This window comes from Centruroides vittatus, unplaced genomic scaffold (genome assembly GCF_030686945.1).
Source record: "Centruroides vittatus isolate TY-2023 unplaced genomic scaffold, ASM3068694v2 scaffold_324, whole genome shotgun sequence".
NCBI lineage: Eukaryota > Metazoa > Arthropoda > Arachnida > Scorpiones > Buthidae > Centruroides > Centruroides vittatus.
The window spans coordinates 3,753,119-3,780,012 of record NW_027122701.1 but is presented as its reverse complement, the minus strand read 5'-3'; the positions used below and the strand labels follow the sequence as shown (position 1 = coordinate 3,780,012).

General features: G+C 29.0%; 1 protein-coding gene across 1 annotated transcript in view; it reads right to left on the bottom strand.

The window, feature by feature from the left end:
• The window catches only part of hyd (E3 ubiquitin-protein ligase hyd), a 169,577-nt gene that overhangs the window by 29,615 nt on the left and 113,068 nt on the right, over positions 1-26,894 (bottom strand). The window contains 10 exon segments of the mRNA XM_067286014.1: positions 1,090-1,316; positions 4,796-5,018; positions 7,392-7,645; positions 7,722-7,964; positions 9,296-9,409; positions 11,684-11,798; positions 18,288-18,437; positions 18,728-18,905; positions 23,248-23,414; positions 23,488-23,732. Coding sequence (XP_067142115.1) covers positions 1,090-1,316; positions 4,796-5,018; positions 7,392-7,645; positions 7,722-7,964; positions 9,296-9,409; positions 11,684-11,798; positions 18,288-18,437; positions 18,728-18,905; positions 23,248-23,414; positions 23,488-23,732 — 1,916 coding nt within the window.

Below are 26,894 nucleotides of genomic sequence, written 5' to 3'. Positions count from 1 at the left end.
TATTATTTGTTTTCTGTTTAATCTGTTGTTTTAACATTTTAAAATGTTTTAGACATTGTAACAGTAACTGTAAAAAAGTAAAACCTTTCCCACCTTAATGAGATTTTATAATTTTTCATTTTAGTTAGGTTGACTAATTTCTTGATACCAAAAATTAGATGGGAAATCTGCAACTGATAAATAAAGGGCCCTCTCACATTAAAATTCCATTAAGAAATATAAATGAGCGTTATTAGCAATTTGTTGGTACATTATTATATTGATTTAATGGCATTAAAAAATAATAATCCAAAAGCTTTTAGAGAAATATCTGTTTTTGAAAAATGTATATCCTTCTGTAGAATCTTTATCTACAAGGAATAGGAACATTATGTTTCTATTCATTAGAACCAAAGACCAGGGATTCTTCTTTCAACAAGCAAATGTTACAAATCACTGTCTCAAGTCTGTCTTTAACAATGTGCAGCCACATTTCTCAAGCCAAATAGCATCCACAATCACAAAACAAATTAAAGATGCTATAGAATCTAGCCTACCCATCAGACCATATTCCTCATCAATTATCACTTTTTCCAGGCCATTACAGAAAGTATTTAGTAAAGGCATTTTTAAAGTGATAATGACATGAAACAATGGAGCACAAGTGCATCAAAGCAACCTAAAAATATAATAGGACAGCATCCAGCCACTAATCATACATTGGAGAAAATAGATTAAAACAGAAGGCAATTATGATGACAAATAATACAAATATAATTGCCTAATGTGCAATAAATGTGTTAACAAAATTGTTCTTTTCATTTGAAACTGCTCTCATATTTTTCTCTCTCTAAATGATCTATAATTATTACATGGGACAAAAATATGACGATGTCATCTTGACATCTTGACAACGATTAATTTAACTGAAAACAAAGTTTTAAGGGTCTACTGAAATTGAAATATATGCTTTGAGAAAATTGATTTAAAATGCATAAATTTTACCATCAATCCTATAACGTTATTAATGAAAAAAATCAAGATATCTAGTGACATTTTTCAATATTGCATATTAAGTTTTGAAATTATTATTTTTATATTAATACTTACTTGATCATTCCAAGGATCAACTGAAAATCCTTCTCTTAACACTTCTGAATCAGTACCATCCATTCCAGAACGCATATAATATATCAATGCATCAAAAACATATGCAATATGTTTAAGAGCTGATACATCAATAACTGGTAATGAATCAAAATGCTCATTGTTATGTGCTCTCATCAATGATAATGCATATGACAGAAAATCTCGACGTGCTGATACACCATCAGAACCTACAAATGTAAAATTACTATTAATTCATTTACTTTAAGAATCACATTCTATATTATATAACTTATAATTACTAAAATTATTTTAATTTATGTCTATTAAATTTGTTTTACAGTAGACAATAATTGTAGTCTTTCAAGCAATAATAATTGCAATTTATTTACAATAGTTACCATCCAAGAAAAGATATTTTCTTCATAAGCTGTCTGTAAAAACAAGCATTTTCTCCATCTTATGAAATTTCAAGAAGAATTTAATATGTATCTACTATTTTCAATGAAAATTGATTTTAAAATTATCAAGTAATAAAGTATAAATTCAGGAAAATGTTCATAAAACACCATATTCCCAACTGTTCTCTCTCTCTAATAAATCATTTGTTAGATATTTCCTTTACTATAGATTCTATATTTTTTTTTTATATAATCATTACTGATCAGGTTTTTTTTATACCACTTTCAATTTCATAAATTTTAGAGATTATTATATCTTTACATTTACTAATTTTTTAAATTTTATATGACAAAAAATTTCATATAGAATAATCGTATTTATTTTAAATTATACATGGGCAGGTTTCAAAGACAAGAGATTACCATCCTCTATTAACAATAAAAATTCCATGTAAAATCATATAACACTATAAAATTTAAGCAATGAAACTCATCTACATAGAAATCTATCATTAAAATCAATCATCCTATTTAAAACATATTTATGACATTTAATAATTTTTTTTTTACCAAAATTAAATATTGCCTAGTTAAAGGAACTAAGAATACATTCCTTTTGTTTAGTTTTTCAGCCTATGCTAATCATTTCCAACTTATAATAAGTAGATTCTACTGAATTTGTAATTATATTGTCATCAATCATTTAATGTTATCAAAATTAGCACATCCCAGAACACCCAAGTTAAAATACATTTATTGAGGCGGAGCATTAGTGAAGTCTCTTCCATGTGGCTTACAGAATTGTGTTTGTTCTCAAACACAATTCTGTAAGCCACATGGAACCACAATTCCGTGGAACCACATGAAGCCACAATTCTCAAAATCTGTTTGATTGATTTTGATTAAACTTTGCCATTTTCCATTAATTGTGATGAGGAATCCAAAAATGTAATAAAAATGGGGGTCCATGACTTCATTTTCAAGAGATAAGGTCATATCATGAGTGCATATGACAAAGCTACATCACACGAATCACGTGGCTTTGTTGAGCCATATCCCATGGTCACAAGCATGCCTTCTATGGGCCTATAGAATTTAGTAGTATTGAATAGTTCATTCTCAAAATTTGAAGGGCCAATTTTGATAAAGCTTTGCCATTTTCTATTAACTGTGATGAGGAATCCAAAAATGTAATAAGGGTCCATTTAAAATTAAAAAATAGGAGTCCATAACTTTGTTTTCGACATACAGAGGTACTAAAGTGACAATGTCCATGCTCTCTGATATGACTGAGTGAACCTAATGAAATTTAGGCCTACAAGTCAAAAATAAAACAGCAATGCATGCTCTAAGTGCAAAAAATGAACAAAATACAAATTTGCCTCTCCATGTCAGCAAGTGCAAAGATTGTCTCCCCCATGGCTGGAAGGAATAAAGACCACCTCTCCAATGGCTGGCAGATACAAGGATAGCCTCTTTTGTGGCAGCAAATGCAAAGTTCACCTATCTGCATCCATCAGGTACAAGGATCAATCACCTCTTCTATGCCTAACAGGTACAGAGATTGCTTCTTTCTCCCTGGCTATGCCTCAATTCTATTGCAATATGACAAAGTTGCACAATGTCCTAGTAAAATTGTATGTATTGTAATCAGACTTATCTTCACGCAAATAAAAATTTTTAAGCTATCTTTTTGCCCTATAAGCATTAACATGTTATTGTTAACATGCAATCATTGTCAGTTTCAACTAGTGCCTTAAACAATAAATGCTGAATCAAATGATGAAATGTTTAATCATTTGTATGTAGTAATTTAAATTCCTGGCATTTCCTTACTTTAATTACAGGCTGAATGAATTATATTAATTAATAGTAATTGTAATTATAATTAATAAACCTTAAGTTACATATTTTTTAATTATTTTAACAAGGCCTTTTGAAGCCAGAGTACATACAACCAGAATTTTCATTAGTTGTAGTCTTGTTTACCAATCCATCTTAACATTATCAGTCGATTTTTTATCCTTAGTATATGCAAGTCCCAAAGTAATTACAACAAACAGATTCTGCTGTATATCAAGCAGTGCAATACAATAAATTACGTAAGAATCAGTGGTGTAGCGTAGTGGGGGCGGCAGGGGCAGCCTGCCACAGGCGGCACTTTAAAGGGGCGGTAAATTTCAATAAATAATAATAAAACCTAAATAAGGGGGCGCTGAAATTTTCATCCGCCCCTAGCAGCTGACACCCACGCTATGCCACTGATAAGAATATAAAATTTTAAACGGTATTACAAAAACAGAACTTAATTCAATTATAAATTTTGTATAATTATTTAAAACAATTACATGACATATTAATATAATTAAGTAATATTAGATGCAAAACTAAAAATGTGAAAATTAACTTGTTATAAAAAAGAGAAATTAAATAAGCTCAAAATCCACATCCAAATATTGTCGTTATTATTGACATCACAGACATTTATAATACTCAAACATCTGTTGAAGATATATATGTACAAATGATTTAAAAGATCTAATGGGAAATCTTTCCTAATTAGAACTAACTTATTCTGCAGAATCCATCTGTTAGCATTTAATATCTATCAGGTAATGACATGCTTAAACCAAGATAACTCTTAAGTGACAGGATAAATAATTCCCTAAACTCTTCATACTATCATACACTCAGTGCATCTAACATAAAATTTTGAAATCTTTGATCAGCTTAATGAGACACATTCTATTTCATTGCAATTTTGTAATTTTATTTTTATTCAATCTCAAAATATGCATAACTGTTGAATGGCTTTTAAGATAAAGCTATTAGATTTGAAAAAACTCTTAAAATACTGGCCAAAAGTCTGCTTATGTTAACAGTGTGTTGTCACATTTTATAAAAAGTAACTTGGGACAGAATATGAGCAGCAAAGCTTTAAGATTTAATTGAGCCAATAATGACATTACTTCAAAGTATTGTGTCTACAGCAAAATTAGCAACTCTATAGAAATGGGTACAACCTGAATTACATAATCTTTAATATTCAGAAAATCCAAAAATAAATTATCTTAAATAACACTGCTAATTCCTATAGATTTCAAATTTAAGATAATTTTGAATATGAAGATAATCTTATTTCATAATATTTTATGGCATGATATAAAAATTAAAACATGAATAAAGATTCAATTAAGTTTTCAACTAGAAAAATTTAAGAAAATATTTTTTCATTGTCATTAATTCTATTTTAATTTTATATTCAAATTTATAAGAAACACTTTTATATAACTATTATAAATTATTACCAGAAGTTACTATTCTTCCTCTTCGCCGATTGTCTAAACCCTGAGAACGACCTTCTTCTCCTCTTCGACCTGGCCTTAGGTGCTGAGAATGAAGGGGATGTGCAGGATGTGCAGGATCGGAACTATTTGTCAGTGCACAACCAAATCTTAATTGTGCTTCTGTAGAATCCATTACGGTAACTAACCATTCCCAAATTGGTTTTAGATGATATTCAAGATATAGCTATATAAAATTTTATAAACATATATTAAAGTATTATAATTAATTAAATTTTTTCATTAAATTTTTTCATTTTATCACTGAATATTAATTTTTAATTAGAGTTTATGAAAAACCAGTAAAGCATGCAGTAAAAGCTAAGATTATATCAAATTAAATATTTGTAAACCTTCTACATCAATATCAGCTGTTTTAATAATAGAACGGGTGGCTAAACCTTGTCACAATTGATACCATGTATCATTTATCAGAAATACTAAGTGCTGAATTATCTATTAGAATAGCATTATATACATAACATTTAAGTTTATAAAAAAAATTGTATAAGTAAGCTTTATGAAATCCACAGTAAGGGTCTAGAAGAGCCACAGTTTAGCCATGGATATAGACTGTGACTGTTACAATTGAAGAACTTACTTAGAGTGCATAAATTTCCAAATATAAATTCTAATTAAAACAGCTTATGTAGGCCAGAAAGTTCAAACAGATTTCTATTAAAATAAGTAACTGTATTTTCTAATATGTATGCTATGATATTATTCTTTTCTATAAACTATTATAGTGTGAAATCCGTGAATTTAATGCCGTTGTCAGAAAAAAAAGTGTAAGCAATTCCGATAGAAAAAAATGCTCCTTGTGAGAATTAGATCAGAGGTCACCGTTTGTGATAACAACCAGGTGGGAAAGTTAACACATAGGTGTCAAGAATGCACAGTTATTGTCAACATATGACGATCATGTGACTCCTTTCCCACAACAAGCGAATAAAAGCTCAAGTCCCCAGAAGCTCAGGGCGATCCAATGGAAGTTATACATGTCCAGGTGATACACGAAAGGAAAAGACTCCGGTAGAAGACAGTTCACGGCTTCGAACTTCCATTCAGCTTGCCATGTCTACTAGGACTACGATTCCTACGAACCATTTGACTCATACCATTCGTTTCCTCATAGAGGTATTTTTGTTAGAAAATTGTGAACTCTCTCTCTCACTACAAGAATAGGCTTAGTTAAGAGCTGCCCTTTTATATATATATATATATATCTAGTTGTTAAATGCATTTAACTGAGTATAGCCTTGTAGACCTTGTTAACTTTAGATTTTAATAAATGCTTTGTTTAATTGTTTAACCTGTCTCCTAACTATCTAACGACTCCTGTTGACTTACCCCCACATGACTTCCCACTCAAATTCAGCCATCCAAACGATTCCGAGGTCAGGTTTTAACAACCTGTGCCGATTAAGTGGTTACTAGGGTAACCCCCTATAGCCCCCAGCTTATCTCACAATAGCTTAATAAAAGGTGATCAGTACTATGTCTTTTACCAATTCAAAGCTGCAGTTATGTTTTATAGTTTACTTGTATTGCCATATCTAGTAGAATAATTACAAAATAAAATAAATAATTCATGTTTGATAAAACAATAAATATTAATTTCAATTCTTCAATTATTTATAAGCTAATAATTTAGATGTCTTCTATTCATGTTAAGAACTTAAAAAATAATAATAATAATTTCTATTCATACAGCATAGCTAAATCCATAATAAATTATTATTAAAATCAAACTGAAGTCTTAATTTACAAGTACAGTTAGTATTTAAGTTATATACTAATTTACTTATATATTCTCTAGAAAACTTTTATTATTATGTTGAATGAACAGAAACTTTCTATAGAAATTATTTTTTTTTTAAAATTGTAAATTATTTTCAATAATTCTTCAGAAGATAATTTTCCTGTTAACAGAAGAAAAGATAATGGCCAAAACTTGAAATTATTGATTACAATATACTTTCTATTAATCAAAGTTAATTAAGCTTAGTTAATAAAGCTTTATGACAATTATAAGAAATTTGATATTGTTGAAATACATATTGTACTCATTTGTTAATGAGTTTAATTATTAAACAAATGCATTATTAATTTGAAATTGTTTAAAAGAATAGCTCATTTGTCTTGGGATGCATTTGAGTGTAACTGTAAGCTATTTCTCCCATACAATTCTCTTAATTAATTAATAATTTGCTTTAATAAATAGCAATATCACTGAAGTGTAATAGCAAATTTTTATAATTATTAAATTTTAGATTCAATTCCAATTAATCAAGAACATTTTCAAAATCCAACAATTTTGATTTTCAATATTTATATATTTATATTTATATAGTTATTTATAATTTATTTATATAGTTTTCATATTAAATATAAAATTTCAAAATTACATGTTTTTACTTTTAAAACTAATTTCTTTGATGCTTTATAAGATTTAATTTAAAAAATTAAATTAAATCTTATAAAACATCAAAGAAACATCAAATTAAATCTTATTAAACAATTAAACAAATTTTTAAAATCTTTGATTAAAAAATATTACTTGTAAATTTATTGATTCCTGATATGAAACATCTAGCACCCTTGGCAAACTTGGCACTAAAGCATGATAATCTTGTAACATGGTCAATAAATCTGCTATCTGATGAATTACAATGGCAAAAGCACGAGACAGACAGACTGTTGTTGTTGCCATAGTTATAGTACATTCTTGAGTTACTGCTGCTGCTACAGAAGTGGTTCCGGCTGTAGTTCTACGTAATGATGAAGGATCGATATAAATTAAACCACTTGAACCTGAAAATAAATCATTATTATAAACATATTTCAAACTCTAACAAGCATATTTCAAAATCTAAAAACAGATCTGTACCAGAATTACTGATTGCACCTCGACCAGATTCTCGCTGACGAAGAGCCCACTGCATATGTTGAGGAGCTAAATTAGGTCTAGGACCAGTATTTCCAGTTGTGCTTCTTCTTTCTAATTGTTCATCAAGAAAAGCCAGTTCTTCTGTATCAGGTTCAGTCTCTCCTGCTTCACTTTCTTCTTCATCTTCTGCATTTGAAGATTCTGCTGAATCATCTTCTGAAAAGTAGGGAATGCTAGCAACTCCTAAAAATAAATAAATTCAATATGGTACTATTTTAAATTCAAATTATATTGACTAGCATATAAAATTTATAAACCATTCAGATGTTCAAATTATACAATATTTTTATGGCAAACAAACACAGTTGAACCTGTATCTCAAATATGTTTACCTTAAAATTTATTTTTTCTCCTGAATTTTCAGCTTAAATTCTATATATTTTTAACATTTATCTCAAATAATTTTCTTCTAAAATCTCTATGTCTCAAATTATGGACTGAAGTGTCAATTATAAATTTAGCAACTACATTTTTATATCATAAATTGTAGAAAAACATCTCTTGCAATATAGTACATAGTTGCAATTAATGCTGTTTTTCTATGATTGGCTATGAAAACACATCCTTCATTTTGACACACTTTATTTTAGATTAAGAAACTTCAGTAAAAAGTAAATGTGAATTAATAATTTCTGCTTTGTAAAGTTATTACAAAAATGTAAGAAATGTTAGTGTCCACATTATCCCTTTCTCCCCTCTTTTACAAACAAATAGTAGTCTTATTATTATAATAAAATCACTTTAGCTACAATGCTAAGAACAAATTAAATTTTTTTATTTCCTTGATAAACTTTGATATAGCTTTAGCATTCAAGATTGTGAAAAAATATCATCCTAAATACAGTAATATATTTATTTATACTAACTAGAAATTATAAACATTTTTATATGTTTAAAAATAATAGAAATCATAATGATCCATATAATTTTCTGTTTTACTTTTAAATAATTTATGACATACATATTTAAAAACATTAAATGACAAATATAGGTTAGAAAAGACAACATTAGTTCATATTAGTAATTCAGAAATATTATTCTTTGTTTACTTATGCTCTTAATTTTCTGATATTTGTTTTAATTTTTAGTTTTTGTTGTTCTCTACATTTAATTTATATTTTGGACATCTACAAACTCATTAATATATAAAAAAATTCCAAAAATTGTAAACTTAAAATTATTAAGTTCTACTATTTTATATTCTAGCACATTTGAGTTGTGTTATTGTAAAATAGTCTTTTATTTTAAATTAATTGTTCGTTTTATATTCTTTTTAATGTATATTAATAAACTATTATACTTCTCAAAGAATTCGTGATTAAACAGGTAAAAAAAAATTATTCAATTAATTAGAAAATTTGGCAAAAACTATTTCATTGTAAAATCTGAAAAAGAAGGTTCAGGCATACATAATATAATTTTGTGGTGTAGTAATATTCATATGGATATATGACTTCTTATAATATTAAATATAAGTAAAAATTTTGTATATAAAATATTAAAAATTAACATACCAGCATCAGAACCAGCTGTTGCTCCTGTTGTTGCACTTCTTTGTGCGCTAGCATTGTCTTGATTACTTTGGTATGATGCACTATCAGGATTGCTGTCACTATCACTGTCACTTTCTATAATTTATATACAGCAATAAGTAAAAAATTTACAGAAAAAATATTTCATGTTCAATAAATCATCATAAATTCTTGGTGCATATTACACAAGCATTATTAAACTGTTAGCACAGAATAACTAAAAATGAAGACACATTTATTTTTCTTGAATACATTATGAAGTAATATATTTACATTAATTACATTTAATAATTTTGGTAACAATCTGTAAAAAAAAATATTCTCGTTTGGATAAGTAAGAAATTTTGAATTTTTTATTTCAATAATAATTTTGAATAAAATAATACAAAGGTTGATAAGAAATAGTGACAATGCTTATTAAGCAAAGTGCAGTAAAATAGTGAAGTGATATGATATGGTGTTGTACAGCAAGTTCCAATCTTGTACAAGTATATGGTGACAAAGCCAAGTAAATATGCTGTTTAATTGAAGAAATCAATTAGGACAACACTATAGCCATCATAGAGCAATAAGCATGGATAAAACTCAATGTTGTATGATAATTCAAAGCAAAAGACTATTGCAGAAGTAGCATGCAATTTATCCAGTTATTGTTGAAAATAGAAAAAGGAAAAAAAAGGACGACAATGTAAGAACTAGGTATGTGGGTAGTATGTGTAAGGCATTTACATAATTCATTCTCAAAAAAATATTGAGTACAATTATACAATTGTACTCAATGATATACTTTACAATTGTAGTGTGCTGGATACCACAGAATCTCAATGTAAAAATGGCACCAATAAGCCATTGCCACTCAATAACTGAAGTGCTACTATAGGAAGAGGATCACTTCATTCACCAAACATATCATTGCACTTGATAAAACAAGAGACCAGTTGTAATCAGAATTCAAAAGGTAGTCTAGTGAACTGCACCATCTAGGCACTTCCTATTCCAAGAAACTGTGACAGGAACTGACCATGTGAAAATAATATTCATAGTGGTATATGATGGCCATAGAATCATTCTACTACATTGTCCCACAAGATAAAATTATAATTAATATTTCTGAGCATCATATGTATCCAACTGTGAAACAAAACTTGTCATATTTAATACATTTTACCTATTGTGTTGCAAGACTGTGCAGTCATATGGCCACGCCTATTACAGGCTTTCTAATACAGTGGAAATGTAAGATTCTGGAATATCTGCCTTACTTTCTGCATCCAAGTCCCTGATTTATTTCCATAGATGAAAAAAAGCTAACAGTTTCACACAAAAGAAACTATCCTGAGGGTAATAGGAATACCTTTGCCTACATTTAGAAAATCCTTTATACTGAGACAATCTCCCACAGATATGATACATTATTGCAAATTGTTACATCACAAAATTATATTGGAAAAAAATATCAACTTTTCTTTCAAATTAAATCCTGTTGACATACATTGCATATTGCCACTATTTTCTTGGGAATCTTGATGCTTAATTATTTTCATCAAGTTCATTTTCTTACTAGCTTACACATAGCAAAATTTGTAAAATCTTTATATTTTTCAATTAATCTAAGAGAATAGAGTTTATCATAGTATATTCCTTAAAACTGAAATTGTAATGAAGGAACTTGAAAATAATCAAGAATTAAATACTATTATATATTCTATTATATCAAATAAGTACAGTGGACCCCAATATTACACGCATGTCAGGCGGGAAACAACATCCGCGTTATAAGATGAACTGCGTTATACCGAGTGGCACGGTGTAACGTGGTTTACCTCTTTACTTTAGCAATAATGTCAAGCTATTCTTTCACACTGTAAACTTTTCTTTTACTCATCATGCATACAATAATTAAACACTATTCAAAATACATGCAGGAACTCAATACATACACAATTACTCAATACGCAGTAACAATAAAATGCACTACTCACTAACGCCACAAGGACCTGTATAAACATGTTTGAGCTTATTGCGTCGTGAACATCGCCCGAGCTATAACCGAGTGCGTGGTATAGTGAGCAGCGCTATAACGAAGGTCCACTGTACTTTTATTTTCCAAGTTAATGAAACAAAAATGAGAAGTACAATTAATAAATAGCTTAAAATTTCTTTTGCATAAAATTAAATTAAAAGTAAATATTTTAGTTTAACTTCTATTTTCCCCACATATTTTTGGTAACTGTATATTAGTTTTATTTCTGTATTGTAAAAATTGGTAACATCCTCAAATAGCTTTTTTTACACAAATATAAAACAAAGCTTCAAATCTTTTTAGTACTTGGCTTAAAATTACTATTTATAACTAATACATTCTTTTACCTTCTTCATTATGTTCTGGAGGAATATTGTCATGTTCAGAGTGCTCAGTGCGATCATCTCTCTCACTTTCTTCATGATCTGGATCTTCACTGACTGCTCCTTCAACTACATCCACCTGAAATTTATAAATTTTAACAAATAATTTTATGAAAACTACAAAGTTTAAATTAAAAAATATCTTAGTAATTTAATTCAGAAATCAGGCATTACTGTAAATATTAGTATAAAAAAGTAATAAAATAACAAAGTTCTTTTTTTTAACTAAATTCATGATTAAATTCAGTTAGTGGAATGTGTTTAATGGTGATGAGCATAAAAAAAGAAAAATAGAATCTTCATATAATAATTATAATTTTTGTTTTGTTATTGAATAGTTTTATTTCACAAAAAAATCTCATTGTATTATTTGGAATTTTTCCAATAAATTTGATAAAAAAAATATTTGCATTTTTAATTCTTAATGTGACTGGTGAATGTAACAAATCAACTACCAGTACTGTATTTCATCAATTCTACGATGCTATTGAATTTAAGACACATCATAAGTTTGGAATCAGATTTTAAGATTTCTTTTATGAAAGAAAATAAAATCATTTAAAGATTTTTAAGTTTTGTTAAACAACAACAAATTAGAAAAATGATATAAATGTCATGAAGCATCATTTGGCAGTTCCATTTCCATGCTTTTCTGTATATACAATAACTTTTAATGCTGTATAAAAATATCATCTTAAAATGTCCATTTTAAATGTTAAAATAAAAGGAGTTTAAACTAAAATGCACATTACTGACAAAACTCATTTGAACAAATGTGACTGGTGAGCAGTACAGCCAAAAACATGTATTACTAGTGCATAATGCATTACATGGTCCCTTGTGATGACTTTCTGATGATTGTTTTGGTCTGAATATGTAAAATTCCACTGATTCCAGGATATATTTCTATTTCAAATAAGCAAAAATTGGTAAAAAAATTAAAAAACTGCATCTTAGAACCAAAGAAATAAGATATAACTAAAACAATCTGCTAGCATCCAATCACATAATATAACAGTAAAACCTGCAATCACTTTGAAAATTACATATAATAATTAAGTTAATCAACCAATAATGTTCATTAACTCATCCAACAGTATTACATAATTGGGGCAAGTAAATAAAACTACAATTAGTGAAAATTCTTATTTTATTGACTGACATTAAAAGAACACATTAAATCAATAGAAAAGAATATAACTTAAAAACCCATCTAGTATCGTTTGACAGCTGTTTGTTGCAGTGCAATTTTTAACAATATCTAGCATATAACTGAAATAAGAAGTGCCAGCAATTTAACCCTTTCCCGGCCAGGGTACCGATCTATCGTTACCCTATTCGTTTAGCAAAACGGCCAGGGTACCGATTGATCGTTACCCTGTTAAAAATCGATTTTTATAAAATTTATCGACAACAGATGTCAGCACTTGACGGCATCGTCTTGTTTATCGTTCAATCTACATATTTTTGTCCAGGTGGTGTTTTGTCGACTTAAAAAATTTTAATTATCGGTTATTTTTTCTTAATTTTTCATTTTCTGATAATTTTTTATTATATTTTTAGCATATTCATGCAATAATATTACTATAATAAGTTGATTTATGCTATAATAAGTTTATTCAGCTATAATATGTTAATATATCGTAAATATTTAAGTTATGACCTTCAGTTCTGATATTTTATATATTTTTTTTAATTTTTAATTTTTTTTTAAATCTAAAATATTAGCAAATGTTACATCTATTGCTATTGGTAATCATATGTTTATGACAAAAATATATAGTCTTGTTTGATATGAAATGAATAAAGTATATTAGTTAATTATATTAGATGAAAGCAGAATAAAGTTCAGATTTCAAACAAATGTTTGATATAATGTGCGATAATTTCACAACGAATAAACGTACGTGCATAAATGTAATATCAAATTGTACAGAACAATATTCTACGTCATTCTGGCTCAGTGACAATAAGAATAAAGTAACCAGACAATGTTAATTTTGACAAAAAGTAACAAATTTTCAAGTTTGAATGTCAATTATCATATATTATTTTTTTTTTCTCATAAATTTTTCAAACAAACTTTATTGAAAAATGTCGTATTTAAAACTAACTATATTGATAAATATATGTGATTTTTTTCATATGAATCAAATAATAATTTAATTTTTGGTGAATTTTTAAAATAATATTGCCTGATTTACCTATTTTGACCTTGGCCGTTTTACAAAATAAGGGGGCGTGGCAAACGGCAGGGAAAGGGTTAACTGTACTACAAGCAAATACTGTAATGATTAAAACAATCAATCTTTAACATCTAAAGCACTGAATAGGACTAATAACAATACATGTTATCAGCCATATGTTAAGAATAGCATCAGAAAAAACAGGCTTAAAAAAATCCAGCAACAAGTTGCTTAACTTTACCACCAATATTTGGTGGTGCCATCTATTGTCATATTTTATTAAAAAAGCTCTTTATATTTTTAACTATTATAAAAGGGCAAAAAGCATAATTTTGAGGATAGAGATGGGTTTATAAAAAATTCTAAATCCTAGTAACAAGTAAAATTGTCATTAAGACCAACCCTATAAAAGAAGCGACACATGATTCCCTTTATCTTCCCACCCCATTAACCTTTAATGACCAAAATTTAATAGCACCAATCTCCCTAATACACAAACCTCCATGCAAAATTTGAAGAATTTTTGACAAAAAGCACAGGAGTTATTAAGCTTCAAACAGATAATAAAGTTGTGCCCCCAACACACACTAACATCCATACATACAGAAAAAAGACCAGATATTTTTTTTTTTGCATTTCTTGACATTTAAAGGTGTCCAGCCCAAAAATCTTGGAGGTTCATTTTTTGATCAATCACAATACTTTTCCTCTGTTATATGTAACAGCTGGAAAGGTAAAAATGCCTATTACCTAATAATAATCAGAATAATAACTAAAACTGATTATAATAAGCAAAGTTTAATATGTGTATTCTGAAGGACTGATATCTCAAGACATAAGATATTTAAGTATAAGATATATAATTCATTGTCTTGAAATATCAGTCATTTAAAGTTATCAGATTTAACATTATAGTATCTATGAGTACAAGCAACAATTTGATTTAGTACTCAAATATCAGTAATCAGCTGAAGAAAATTTTATTATGACAGTAATTATTTTTAACAAAAAAATTGCTATTTTTTAAAACTACATTTGACCACTATAAAAACAAGACCTTTTTTTTATTTTTTAAATATTAGGAGTTTAAAAATTAGTTAAACAATTAATATAGTGTCTTATTGGATTTTTTTCTTTATATATATTAAAATAATCTCTATTCTCTACTTGAACATTAACTCCTTGGGACTCCGGCGAAAAATTCTATCATTCATCATCATCATCATCCACGAATTTAGGCCATGTTGACCCGTTTTGGTCTCAGCTAGACAAGATCTAGGAGTCATTTTTGTGGACATCCAGGTCGTCGTCGTACTCGTGGTTGATACTGTAAACTGCATGAGGTATCCTATCCAGCAACATTCAACATACATGTTGAAGTCATTTTTCTCTATATGTGGAGAGTTTTTCAATTAATGGTCTCATGTGGAGTTCCTCCAAAATATCCTCATTTTGACGATGATCCAGCAGTTCAGCTGCCTGTAATCTTTTGATATCTTTCTTCTTTAGAATCCAGATTTCACTACCGTACAGGAGAGTCGGAACAGCCAGAGTTTTATATAATTTCAGTCTGGAGCGTTTTGTACAAGGTGTGGTTTTAGAGTATTATTTATTATTCCTAATTTGTAGAAATTTTGTAAGCTTATTATTTATGTCATTCTTACATTCATAAGAAATATTGCATCCTAGATAAAGGAAATTATTAACTTGCTCTAAAGTTGTATTATCAATTACAATTTTGCTGCATATTGGCTCTGTGCCTCTAAATGCCATTACTTTGGTTTTAGCAGTTGAAATTTTCATGCCGTATTCTTTTGAAATTTTATTTAAGGTAAATAAATCTTTTTGTAAATTATCTTCAGAGTTAGTAATAACCACCTGATCATCAGCAAATAGCATGGTATTGAATTTTATGTTGTTTGGAAGCTGAATTCCTAATGTATATTCTTCCTGCCATTGATGTATTATGTCAGCTATATAGATGTTAAAAAGTGTTGGTGACAATGGACCTTGTCTTACTCCTTGATTTATTCTTCTATATTCTGAAGTGGCATTGTTGAATTTAAGTTGTATGGTATTATTTTCATAAATATTACATATATTTTGACATAAAATATTTGGTGTTTCTGTTTTGTAGAATGTCAAAAAGTTTGGGTCTTTTTTTCATGTCAAAAGCTTTGGTATAATCTATGAAAGCTAAATGTGTATTCAGATTAAATTCTCTTCGTTTCGCTAGTAACAATTTAATGGAGAAAGCTGAGTCTATACAAGATTTGCCTTTTCGGAAACTGTTTTGATTTTCCAAAAGAAATTTTTCACAGTCTTATTTTAATCGTTCATTTAGAATTCTAGCATAAATTTTATAACAGGTATTTAACAGGCTAATGCCTCTGTAGTTATCTAATTTTCATTTATCTCCTTTTTTGTGAATAGGATGTATAATACTCTTCTTCCATTCAAGTGGTATACAGGCTTGTTCATATATATTATTGAAGAATGTTAATAATCTCTTGTGGAATTTATCACCAGCATATTTGTATAACTCTCCATTTATGCCATCATCTCCTGTTGCTTTTCCATTTTTTATTTTGGTTAAACTTTCAAACAGTTCTTCCTTTGATAATTCATTCCCATTTTGATTGTTGCTTTCAAAAATCTTGTTAGTATATGTAGTATCTGTCCAAAGTGTTTGATAATAATTAAGAAACTGGTCATTTGTCACACCACAATTAATCCTTATGAGTTCTTTAATTTTTTGATTCATAAATTTTAATATTTTGAAGGCACTTGGTCTTGTTTTGTAAAGATCTGATTCTAGTTGTGAAATAAATTTTGTCTATAATTCTTGTTGTCTTTTCCTTATTTCTCTTTTTTTGCAATTGCTCTGCAGCATTTGTATTCTATTGCATCTTCAGTTTTTTTTTGTACTTAAAAATTTTTTGTCTGCTGTGTTTTTCTGTAATATTAGTTGTTTGATTTCATTGTCCCATATTTTCAATTTCTTTCTTCTACAGGAATTGACTTTTACTGTGCCCAGAGACTCATCGGCTGCTGCTTTTATTATTGTTTTGATATTTTCCCATTCATTTAAACATTTCCATTATTGAATTAATTATTTCATTAATAAAAATAGCTAGAATTATTCAAACTTATTAATGTTACACCAATATTAAATTTTTATATTTCATGTTTTTTTACAGTAACTTAATATGTAAAATAATTTTATATTCTATAAATATTGGAAATTTTATGTAATAAAATGAAGTTTATTATTTTGTTTGTCATATTTTATGTATTTCTTAAATTCATATTTCATACATTATTTTGTAAAGAAGTAGATAGAAATAATAATCCTCTAAAAATTTTCAGAATTTTTCTTCTTATAAAGTAAATCATTCCCATTACACTTCAAATTACAGGCAATCCTCATTAATTGAAATTATGATAATTCAAAATCCCATTAGTTCATCACTGTACTATTTGTTCCAACTGAGATTTACATGTTAAGGAATTTGGTTAGTTTTAAATATGGTTACTTTGAAATTTGAAGTGAAAAATCTGTTTGAACTGTGATATGCATATGTTAACTCATATTTAAATTGCCTTCATGCAATAATAAAACAATAAAACTTTAACAACTCTATTTTGGTCAATATGGTTTTGCTTTTACAGTAACACATTTTTGAGTGTTACCTTACCCATCAACTACCCCTTTTTCACTTATCTCATTAATTACAGCTCAATTTCAGGTTTGAAGATTGGACTAAAAGTAGCAGATTGAGATATTTGAGGGTTCTACACTACTAGATTTGGGTGACTTACTACTTTTTTGGCCACATTTCGAGAATTCCGTTTCTTTTTATAAAACCTATCTGGCAACCTGCGAGGTTCTCACTGACATATACTGTTTACCAGCAGTTGATTTATGTTATTATTAATAATTATTAATTAACAAAAGTAGTGTTTTATATATGCAGCTGTACTCTGTTTGCTCAATAAATTACATCTACATGGCATTCAGCATATTGTACAGAAATATGCAAGTCTCAGATAATTTGAAGTCACGACAATTCTTTTTTTGACCCTTGAATTTCAAACTAATGATGATTTCCTGTATATACAAAAAACAGAAACTGCAAAAAATTAAAAAAGGTGAAAACAAATATTCAGTTTTTGGAAAAAATTATCTAATATAATAATTAATAAAGCAAATCATGCACATTCTCAGTTTTATAATGATATTTGTAAAAAGTGCATGGATTGAACATTAACTTAAAATGGAATATTGAATATATTAACATGCCTAATCAAATAATATCAACATACAAATGCTAAATGTTAAAAACATAATGTGCTTTAATGTTAAATAGAATAAATAAAACCTCATGATCTTCTTCATCTCTATCTCTAGTTGAACCAACTTGTCCAACAGAAATTTGTTGACTATCTGAAGTACAACTTCCTCCATTTGATATTTCATGTTGATTGTTACGAGTCAGCATTGGATCAACAGCAAAAAGCTCTTCACTGCCCTAAAAGTATATTAATAAAATTGCAAAAAAATATCTATTCTAAAAATTTTGATCAAAAGAAATAAATATTCATTTTGATCAAAATTTTTTGAATAGATTTCACTTATATTTCAATTTAAAAATATAAATAATAATAATAATATATTGAAAAATCAAAACAGAATGTCTCCAGTGACAATCGTGTGTATATAAAAAGTGTCTCACAACTTTGGAATTTTAAATCCATTATGTTTTTATTAAAATCTTATTGATTTCAAATAAATTCAATTCAAATAATCATTTTTACTTACATGTACAGCTTCAATACAGGATGAAACCAACAAAAATGGTGCTGTTGGCCGTGCAACTCCTAAACGAACAGGGGCAATTAATGAATCAGCTGTCTCACACAATTCTTCTACAGCTAAAGTAATAAGAGCTTGAAATGCTCTACGACATTTCAATAAGGGCTGGGATGCTCCATTAACACTTTAAAAAAAAATTTAACAAATTAATATTATTCCAATTTAAAGAATATATAAATTAAATACAGTTAAACTTCCACATAATAAATGAATGTATGTATAAAAGTTGTAAATACCGTATTTTCCGGCATATAAGACATCCCCGACTTTTACAGTTAAAATATAGAGTTTGGGATATACTTGCCCTATAAGATGACACCTGGTGTATAAGACGACCCCCGACTTTTGAGATTTTCCTGGGTTAAAAAGTCGTCTTATACGCCAGAAAATACAGTATACTAAATATTTTAATTCATACATTTTGTGATAAATTGTAAAATTTACCTAAATTACAATATTGATGTAAAAAAAATTAAGTTTAAAAATAAAATATCTTGCAGTTATTATATAAATACAAACCATTGAACTGATAAGTAAATGGTTATGATATAGTTTGACAATGTTTTATATATCAAATGTTTTTAATAATGTTTAAATTTTATTTGGAATTTTGACTAAACTTTTAAATTAGCTATAACTTAAAAAAAGAAATATTTTGAAGATGTTTAAATCTAAGAAACTTAATATATAAAAGCACATTAATCTTTAATTTCTCATGTTATAAATATAGTTATCAACTAATTATATTTTAACATGATTTCAAGTTTCAAATTTTAATCTTCTCTACATCTAATGGATTACAATTTGATACAGTACAAACTATCATAAATGTTATTTCAAGAGGTATATAAATAACTATTCTAATTTAAAAAGCAAAGGAATGTTTTTTTTTTTTTTAAAAGTAACATTTTATTTTGTAATATATTAACATATCAATGTCTCAATCTCTAGTAAATCTTAGAATAATACTGTTCATTATTTGTGAGAAATCATCTCAAAGGGAAAAAAATTTAAATTATTACTACTGATAAAACACATTCCTTATGAATGCATGAAGCCATGTCTTCCTAATACATTAATGGTAATTGTAGATACAACAAAGCTGCTATCTATTTTTTCCAGTTAAAAGTACTAAAGTATTAAACACCAAAAGATTGTAGCATTATTTGTGTGTGCACTGTGACCAAAGATGAATTTGAAACTGTGCTAACAAATGTCTCAAAAATCAAGCTGCTGGAATGATGGATTGTCAATCAAGCTTTTTTAGGCAGCAAGAAAACAGCTGAAAAAACATCTTTTTGATCTAATAAGTTCTATATACAATCAGGTTACTGGCCTAGATATATTTAAAAAACAATTCTAGTACCAATACCTAAGAAAACTAAGGCATTACAATGTGACCAGTATGAGACAATAAGCTTAATTGCACATGCATCCAGAATACTTTTATCCTCAAAACATGAATGGAAAATAAGGTGAAGGCATACCTATGGGTCACACAATCTGAATTCCATAAAGAAAGAGGAACCAGTTACCATAACACTAAGAATATTGAGAGAAAGGATGCCGGACCACAGTTGCAACCTCTATATCTGCTTTATTGACTACAAGAAAGCATTAGATAGTGTGTCTTGGCACAAATTGTTCTCATTAATAAGAAATATGGGTATTAATGAACACAACATACATCACATAAGGAATCTTTACAGTGAACAAGCTTTGACAATGGCACTAAACAAACCAGTGGACATCAACAAAATAGACAGCATTGCCTATTGTCACCTACTTTATTTAATATATTTGGAAAACTAATAATGCAGGATGCCATAGAAGAAATTCAAGACAGAATAAACATAAATGGCACCAAAATCAGAGATAAAGTTTGCGGATGACTAAGCTATTTTAGCATGGAACTACAGCTCATTACAAAAAGCAATGAAAAAAATCAATTGTGTAGTAAAAAATTATGGCATGAAAATTAATATTGCCAAGATTAAATGTTTGGTCTTGTCAAAACCACCATATGATATAAATATAATGATTGACAATAGTAATGAACAAGCTGACAAATTTATGTGTGGGACAAATGATAACTCAAGATGGAAGGTGCACTCTAGAGATCCAGTGACACATTGCCAAGTAAGCCTTCTGCAGTAAGGAAAAACTACTGTGCTCAAAGAAAATAAATTAAAAAAGAATTCTGCATGCTTTTGTCTGGAGTATCATATGTCACACACTACTCTGCAGAGATATGGACATTAAACAAGAAAGAATATAATGTTATGAGATGTGATGTTATTGCAAAATACTTAAGATCAAGTGGACAGACAAAAAGTATGAATGCTGAAGTGCTACAAGAGGATAGGACTGGTTAAATCATTATTGAAAAGTATCCAAACCAGACTCCTACAGTGGTGGAGACATGGGGCAGTCTGCTAAATGAAATAGCTGAAGGATACATCCCATGCAAGAAATAAAAGAGGCAGAACACTGTATACCGTCCTTAAGCAGATATGTTATGTTGACACACTATCATAGTGCAAAATACAGCGCAGAACAGAACCTTATGGAAATCAGTCACTAAGAGGAACAACCAGTAATAAAGTTGACCTACAATGTAGATATATTGGAAATTCTTCTATTTAATAGTATAAACTTAAGAATATCCAAGATAAATTAATAATGTACTTTCTCACCACACCGGGCTGTATAAATACAATACTCACAACCAATAGAGAGGTTTCAAGGTCGCATGTCACGTGATAAAACACACGTTTGCTCCGCCCATTCGCCATTTTTGTGGTAGTTTTCGCTCGCTTAGCTTGCACGTAGTCTGTTATTCGACGTCTTTTTTTTAGTTTAAACGTACAAAAATACTGCAGTTCTATTATCATGGATTAAGTTAAAAAAGATTCTTTTCTTGCAAGCTATTCTAGCAGTCTAACAGGACGAGATGCAGCTCTGTACGAAGAGAAAATTTCGTTATGTCAAGGCGATCCATACGAAGCCAGTTTATCAGACTTCGTCGTATATCAAGAGTTGTGGCCGAAAGTAGAATTTGGTGACATTATAAACTATTTGGTTTTTACAACAAATTTCTACACCCTGTCACAAATGAAAGCTTGTAAATCTTTAGAGGCCCATAACTATTTAACAAGTGGCTGAGTTTCTCCTGATATAAAAGTAAAAGTAATTAATAACAGCGAAGTAATATTGCTTGGAAAGATGTTTTCTTTTGTTTGTTTAAACTCGTGTTTTTACGTATTTCTTAAGTAAGAATTTTTGTCTGAAAGTAAAAGTCTAATTAAAAACAGCCGTGGAAATTTTTTAATTCAAATTGTTCAGTACCTTTATTTTCTAGTTGAAACTAGCATATAATAAGTCTACTTGCTTTTCGTTTTAACGTGTAATGTTTATAAGTTTGCACTAGCTAAAGCCTGAAATTACGTTAGTTATTCGTTTATAAATGCATTATACCTAACTAAATTAATATAAGCAAATCAGTAAACTCTTTTAGGTTTTAAAATATAACTTAGTGTTTATTAACGTAAATATTGAAATGAAATGTTTCTGACAAACTCTTGTATTGATGTTCACTTTATTCGTAACGAAATTTTTCCGGTTAATTCTCGAGAGCCATGCAGTTTGCCTTCGTCGTGAAAGCTCCTCAGTTTGAGATCCTTGATGACAAATAATGCCGGGAATTTTAAAAAATGATGTTCCTTTGTTCTTGAGTGAACTAGCATTACACCCAATTACACAACAAATCACCATAGTGATATTCGCGACGAAAAAAACAACACAAGAACTCCAGTTAAAACGCACGTGAACACACACAAAACGTAAACAAGTCACAAACAGTCACAAAGATGGCGCTGGACAATTGCGCATGCTCATGACGTCACTCGTGATGTCGACATGAAACCTCTCTATAACCAATAACTGGTGTGAAAAATCCAAAAACAGCAAACATTTTTGATGCCTCTCCTGGGCTCGTTGGAACTGGATTCTTTAATTCTGGGAATTAAAGAATCCAGTTCCAATGGAAGAAACAAATTAAGCGTGATGAAGAGCCCAGGAAAGGCATCGAAAATGTTTGCTGTTTTTGGATTTTTCACACTGGTTATTGGTTGTGAGGTATTGGATAAATTAATAATATAAAAAATCAATTAAAGCTCATATCAATTTCATAATGGCATTTTAAAACATGCAAAGCAATAAAAGAAAAATATAAAAATTAACATTTCTTTGATGACTTTCATCATGAATGATTTCAGTCAGACCCACAATGGGAACAACTAGGGATAAGGGGGGGGTTCTACATATTTGAAACAGACAGATTATATAAAATTCTTGAAATTTTCAACCAAGACTCCTCTAGAATAACAGGCTGACAGTTACTGTACTTATTTGAATTGCCTATTTTAAATGATCATTGAAAAATTAAAAATAAAAATTTTTAATACCTTTTCTTGCGACTTGTATTGGGAGCCATTTCTGCACTAAGTATTACAAAAATACGAGCTACAGATCTAATAAATCTTCGAGCTACAAGATGAGCTTCTGTCTGACGATTCTGATTACTATCATTCTGCATTTCTCGAATTAATGTTGTCAATAATGTATCTAACATCTGAATAAATAAATAAAAAACACAGAATTTTAAAAATGATTAAGTAAGATATAAAATAACTGATAAAAATTACCTCCATGCTGCATTTCACAAGTAAACAATGAGTGAATTTATCTAATAAAGCAGTTCCAGTCTGACTATTCAAATAAGCTTGGTCTTCATATGGTTGACCAATAGCTGCTAAACCATTATTTGTATCATTTCCACGCCAACCAGAAAGTATCATTGCTTTAACTGCATTCCAATCATTTAATAAACGTTCTAAAGCACGTCTTGAGAAGCGAGGTGGCTCCAAATCATGTTCAGGCATATCTGTTTCTTGAAAAGTATATTATTTTCAATATTAATATACAAGAGTAAAAATTCAAGTAATCTTAAAACAAATAAATCCATTATTATTCATTATAATAAATTAAACATAAAAAAAGTACTTGAATTATATATTTCAAAGTACTGATTAAGTATTTTATTATAATTAACATGATATCTTCAGTAACAATGAAAACTGTTTTTAAAAAATACTAGAAAATTTCATATTCAATCTATTGGGTTGTTCAGAAAGTAATTTCGTTTCTTTATTACTAGAGGAATTAGATCTATTTTTACCAGCCAATTTTATTTTAAACCACATTTTCATTATATACTTCAACAGCTGACATTTTAAGGCTTATTTGTAAAAAGTTTTGTTTGATTCTTGATTCTGTACAATTGTTTTTTTTTTTTTGGTGATCCATCAAATATGGAAAATCGAAAGCATCAGTTTCGGCATATTTTGCTTTTTTATACCAAAAATCAAAATGCTGTTCAAACAAGAAAAAAATTGTGGTACATGTTTGGTGATGTGTTGAGAGAAAGACAGTGCCAAAACTGGTTTACAAAATTGCATTCTGGCAATTTTAATATCGAAGATACACCACATTCTGGATGGCCATTTGAAGCCAATGAAAACAAAATATAGGCACCGATTGAAGCAATCTGCTGTATAACAACACGTGAAATTACTAAGAGATTAAATCTGTTAAATTGAACCGTTTATTATTACAGTATAGCATCGATTATCCGACTTAATTGGGGACTGGGGTTGGTCGGATAACTGAAAAGTCGGATAACCGAAAAGTATGAAAAAATACATTATTAGTATAATTTATTAGGCCTAGTTTAAATACTAGCCTCCCTTTCACGGTTGAGCCAGTGCTGCCAGCTAAAACATGCAAAAATTTAACAAAAATAATATTAAAGTAGCCAAGACATAACTAAATATTGTAGTGCCACATCACTAGCGGACATTTAAATTTGCCAATTAAAACGCGATCAGTTAACTGATAAGTCGGTTAATCGGGGGTCGGATAATCGATGCTCTACTGTACTTAAAATGAATTGGTTTCTTTTCAAAGCTCGATATATGGGTTCACATGTTCTCCTAAAGATAGATGCTCTCTATAGTGGGATTTTAAAGAAATTTGTTTTTGAGCTTTAACCAGACAATTTAACAATTGATTCGAAAGTGTACTGCCATCGAGTAAACAAATTGAGAAATATCATCAAACAGAAAAGGCCAGAATTGATCAACAAACAAAGTGTAGTGTTTTACCATGATAATGCCAAATTTCACACAAGTTTGGTAACTCGTCAGAAACTGTTATAGCTTAGATGGGATGTGTTATCACACCAACCATATTCGCCAGATCGGGCACACTCAGATTATTACTTATTCCAATCTATACAAATTTTTTTTAACTGTAAGACATTTACTTGAAACGACAATGTCAAAAATCACTTGGATCAGTTTTCTGTAAACAACGATCAAAATTTTTATGAATGTGAAATCATGCTACTACCGGAAACAATGACAACAGGTATTTGACCAAAATGGTCAATATATAATTCAAGAAAATATTTATTTATTATAAGAATATTGTGTTTATTTTTCTATGGAAAAAACGAAATTACTTTTCCGAACAACCCAATATAATTATTTTTATAATTAAATATTCAAAAAAATCTTTAATCATTAGTGTAAATATTTGAAACCAACTTACTAGTAGAATTTATAAAAATAAATTTAAGTGAGATGTTATAAAAATAATGATAGCTAGTAATTACAACAACAGTGTAATAGTTTTTATACTGAAAAAAAGTAGGAATTTCTGAGATTGTTATAAATATAATTATTATTATTATTATTATTATTATTATTATTATTATATTATAACTTCCACGTAAACATGGCAAATGTGGCCTGATTGACATAGTTAACCTTCACTACAAACAAATACAGTCACTGCGAGAGTTTTTCTATAAAAAACAAGAAACATCACAATTACATAAAGCAATAACTCTAGCAGACTCAAATAACACACCATTAAACTTACACTCACATCATATGGACACAACACAACATATAAAAAGCATAGACACCATTAAGCAATCGTGGGCTCGAAAGGCACTCCATGGCAGGCATCCTTATGATCTGGCCCAGGATTTTGTTGACAAAACTGCATCAAACAGCTGGTTAGCTCGGGGATGCCTTTTTGGGGAGACGGAAGGATTCATGATTGCCATACAAGATCAGGTCATAAATACTAAAAACTACAGAAAACACATACTCAAAGATACAATGCTCAGAAATGACACATGCAGAAAATGCCACATCATGCCAGAAACTATACAACACATCACTTCTGGTTGCAAGCTCTTGGCACAGACAGATTATTTACACAGACATAAGCAAGTTGCAAATATAATACACCAAGAGCTTGCAAGGAAACACAAATTAGTAGACATCCATGAACCATACTACAAATACATTCCACAGACAGTATTGGAAAACAACATGCACAAAATGTACTATGACAGAGCCATAATCACAGATAAAACAATTTACAACAACAGACCAGACATCACACTCATTGACAAGCACAATAAAATCACATACATTATAGACATATTCATTCCAAACACTCACAATATACAAAACGCTTGCACTAAAAAAATTATTAAGTACACAGAACTTGCCCAGGAAATAAGGCATCTGTGGAGGATGGATAGGGTGCTTATTGTACCTGTTGTTCTCTCCTCTACAGGTGTCATACCACACACACTGCACAAAAGCCTGGGCACATTACAATTGAATAGAAACACATACATCAGACTACAGAAGGCCACTATATTGAATACATGTCATATTGTGAGAAAATTCCTCAATACAGACACACACACTTCTTTAATTTCTGTTTTGGTTACTATGCCTTGACTTTGGTCCAGCATAGTACACAGCCACCGGTGTTAACCGAGTATATCTCACTTAACCCAACATAATAATAATAATAATGGAGAGATAAGCATAAATCATTAATGATGAAATGATCAATATCAGTATGTTAAATATGACAAATAATTGTCCTAACTGATTCATACATGAAAAACATCAATATAGATCAGTCAGAACAAATCAAAAGTATATTAAACTTTTAGATCAAA